The sequence below is a fragment of the Sciurus vulgaris genome (assembly GCF_902686455.1).
Source record: "Sciurus vulgaris genome assembly, chromosome: X".
Lineage (NCBI taxonomy): Eukaryota > Metazoa > Chordata > Mammalia > Rodentia > Sciuridae > Sciurus > Sciurus vulgaris.
Window position 1 is genome coordinate 31,914,501 of NC_136471.1, and position 3,481 is coordinate 31,917,981.

At 37.3% G+C, this 3,481-nt stretch overlaps 1 protein-coding gene across 1 annotated transcript; it reads right to left on the bottom strand.

Moving 5' to 3' along the window:
• Positions 1 to 860: 860 nt before the first annotated feature.
• Positions 861 to 2,055, bottom strand: LOC306651191 (60S ribosome subunit biogenesis protein NIP7 homolog). Its single transcript, XM_079123666.1, has one exon. It carries the CDS (start codon positions 2,002 to 2,004, stop codon positions 1,462 to 1,464), a length of 543 nt encoding a protein of 180 aa, XP_078979792.1. The 5' UTR covers positions 2,005 to 2,055; the 3' UTR covers positions 861 to 1,461.
• Between the last annotated feature and the right edge of the window lie 1,426 nt (positions 2,056 to 3,481).

A 3,481-nucleotide genomic window follows, 5' to 3' on the forward strand; every position in this document is an offset into this window, starting at 1 on the left:
TGAATGTGCAATCCTCCTAACTCAGCTTCCCGAGTCACTGGGATCACAGATGTACAGAACCATATCTAGCATCAAAATGTTTTTTAGCATTTTATTTATTAAATTTCTTTCTTTTTCTTTCGTATGTGTTTCTTTAGTGCCAGGGATTGAACCCAGGGGTGTTTAACCACTGAGCCACATCCTCAACCCTTTTTTTAAAAATTTGAGACAGGGCTTCTCTAAGTTACTTAGGGTCCTGCTAAGTTGCTGAGGCTGGCCTTGAACTTATGGTCCTTGTGCCTCAACCTCCTGAGTCACTAGGATGACAGGTATGCACCACTGCACCTGGATGCTCCAAGATTTCTTTTTTCAATATATGTATTTTTAGTTGTAGGTGGACAGAATATCTTCATTTAAGAAATTGTTTTGTTTTACAGTACAGGTAGCTTTGAAAACTTCTGTCTCTAAAATGTTCTGTATAAAATACTGTAATTCTATAAGTGATTTTGAGGAAGTATGAAGATCAAGGAGCTGAATTACTTCAGGGTTTGTAATTAGTGCTTTTTGTTCAGTCTAGTCAGGTAAGTAAAGGTTGATAAGAGAAGTGTTTTATAAAATCAAAGTAATGAAACAAAATTATAAACTGGGATCATCCCATCCAAGAAAAAGATTTTAAAAAATGTAAAAAACAAGACAATGTAATCAAATTATACTCATAAGACCCTATGCTTAGTCAAAGAAGTATGTAATATATGTAATATAAAAATAACTCCTCTACCATTTTCTCCAACACCTATTATTTGCCAGACACTGTGCCTTATGCTTTACAATCATGATTCCTAATCCTAAAAAAACATTCTTAGGTTGATGGCTAAAGTTGGTTTTTAGTTTTTTTTATAAACAGAAGAAAATGAAGCTTACCCATGGTCATACAGCTGGTAAGTGGCAGAAGTGGGATTCGAATCCAAGTTTTTCTTATACCATACAGCATTTACTGTATAGAAAAACAGCTGACTAAATTGCACTTATTATTTTAGCCAAATTCATATCTAAAACCTCAGACATGGCCTACTATTCTTATATAGCAGTATTTATCTTTATCTTTTGTGATATTAATAAATAACAAAGAAAATCCATTGTGTTCTTACCATGAGTCTAGAAAACAGTGTTATCACAGATAACAATTAATACTATATTCTTGTCCTCAGTTCCAATAATTTAGGAGCTATTACTCAGAACAAGAGCCCTCTGATTCAAATATAAAAATCACAAATGCAAAGATCTAAAACTTCACTTTTGAGTCATTTCTGTATAGGAAGAAAGAGCCTGCACTTGTCAGTGATAATGAGAATATTAAACTAAGAAGTCCCTGTAGAGGTCACAGTGCTGACAAAATTCAACATGATGGAGGCGTCTGCACAGACACAGGAAACAAAGCTAGGCCCTTCCACACAGCTGTTAAGTTCTCGCGATGACTTCATTTTAAGTCAATGTCTCTTCATGACGTACATATTCCCCAATGTCTGCTTGATGAAATACCACAATCGCCATGGGGTCTACTTTCCTGCAGTCTTGTGTAGACTTTGCTGCTACCCCAAAACCCAAAGGGATGTCTGCCATGGAGTACACCACCACTCCCTGGTACTGCGAAGTGTTTTCAGTGATTCGACCCAGACCAGGTTTCAACACATGGTTTCCATACAGGAAGGACTGCTCTGCTCCAGGCTTTATCCACACTTTATACTTGGCATACGGTGCAAGGTAATCCAGAGCTGTAATGTGCAAACGGAACTTGTGGGTCTTAGTGAACTTTCCAAAGCAGGTCCCCAGCGATACCAGCTTGTCCCCCGAGATATTGGCGCCCAGCTTCAAAATCTTCTCACTCACGTAGTACACCCGGTCGTTGTGCAGCCTGAAACAGTAGGTGCCATCCGGCCTGTCGACCAGCAGCTGAAGATTCTCCCCGATGTATTTGGCTATCTTCTCAAACATTACACGGGTCTCCTCCTCAGTCAAAGGCCGCATTTTCCCGCTGGGTTGAAACACCGGATCCTCGTGCCTCAGTAGTCAGAAACGGAAGTCCAGAATATCTTTATTTTATTTATATGTGATGCTGAGGATCAAACCCAGTGCCTCATTGCGTTCCAGGCAATCACTCTACCACTGAGCCACAACCCCAGCCTCTCTCTATTTTTTTTTTTTTTTTTTTTTTTTGCGGTACTGGGGATCAAACTCAGGGCCTTGTGCTTGTGAGGCAAGCACTCTACCAGCTGAGCTATCTCCCCAGCCCTAGATTTCTTAATCAAATAAGAATATTGTTTTTTTGTTTGTTTGTTTGTTTTTTTGTGGTCCTGGGGATGGAACACAGGGTCTGGAACATGCTATGCAAGTGGTCTACACTGAGCAATACTCCAAGCTCAAGAACATTATGTTTAATACACTTAATACAATACCATTTAAAAAATAATAATCATTCTATGTTCAGCATTAAACTTTGTTATTTAACTTAATAACATTCATAATGCTGTCAGATGTTTCATCGCCATCAGAATTATCTTCCAAAATTGTTATTTTGGAATGAAAATATGGTATTTTTTAAAATTTAAATTTATTTTCAAATGATACATACACATTGTACAGATTTTGGGGGCACCATGTCATATTTTCATACATATATACACTGTATAATGTTTAGATCAGGTTTGACATATCTGATTTTATTTCTTTCAAGTACAGCATATAAATTTAGAAAATACCATGTTAGAAAATGAAATCAGTATGTTGAAGAGACATCTGCACCTCCATGTTCATTGCAGCACTCTCCATAATAGCCAAGAAATGGAAACAACCTATGTGTGCATCAAATGATGGCATAAATGTTTATGTTCTAAAATATTTATCATTTCTTTATGGTGAAAACATTCAGACTCCTTTCTTCCAGCTTTTTGAAATGTACAGTACATTATTGTTATCTACAGTTACTCTACTGTGCAATAGCACACCAAAACGTTTTTTTTTTTTTTCTTTTTAAAATGTTATTTTCAGGGCTGGGGATATAGCTCGGTTGGTAGAGTGCTTGCCTTGCAAGCACAAGGCCCTGGGTTCAAACCCCAGCACCACAAAAAAAATGTTATTTTCAGACAATGTCTCCCTAAATTGCACAGAGTACAACTTCAATCCTCCTGTTTTGGCCTCCCGAGTAGCTGGGTTACAGGTGTATGCCAATGTGCTGACCATCTTTTCTTTTAAAGTGCATTATAGTTATACATAATATTGGGGTTCATTTTGATATAATTTTACATGAATAAGTCATTTCAGTTCAGTCTCCAATATTTCCCCCTTTCCCTCGCTTCCTCCCTCCCTTCCCCTGTTCCTTTTCCTCTACTCTATGTTTTTTTCTTTGATTTATTTATAACTTTTTAAAATTAAAACTTCTTGCTTCTAACTGTAACTTAGTACCTATTGATCAACTTTCCCCCATTCCTCCTCCCTCCTACTGTCC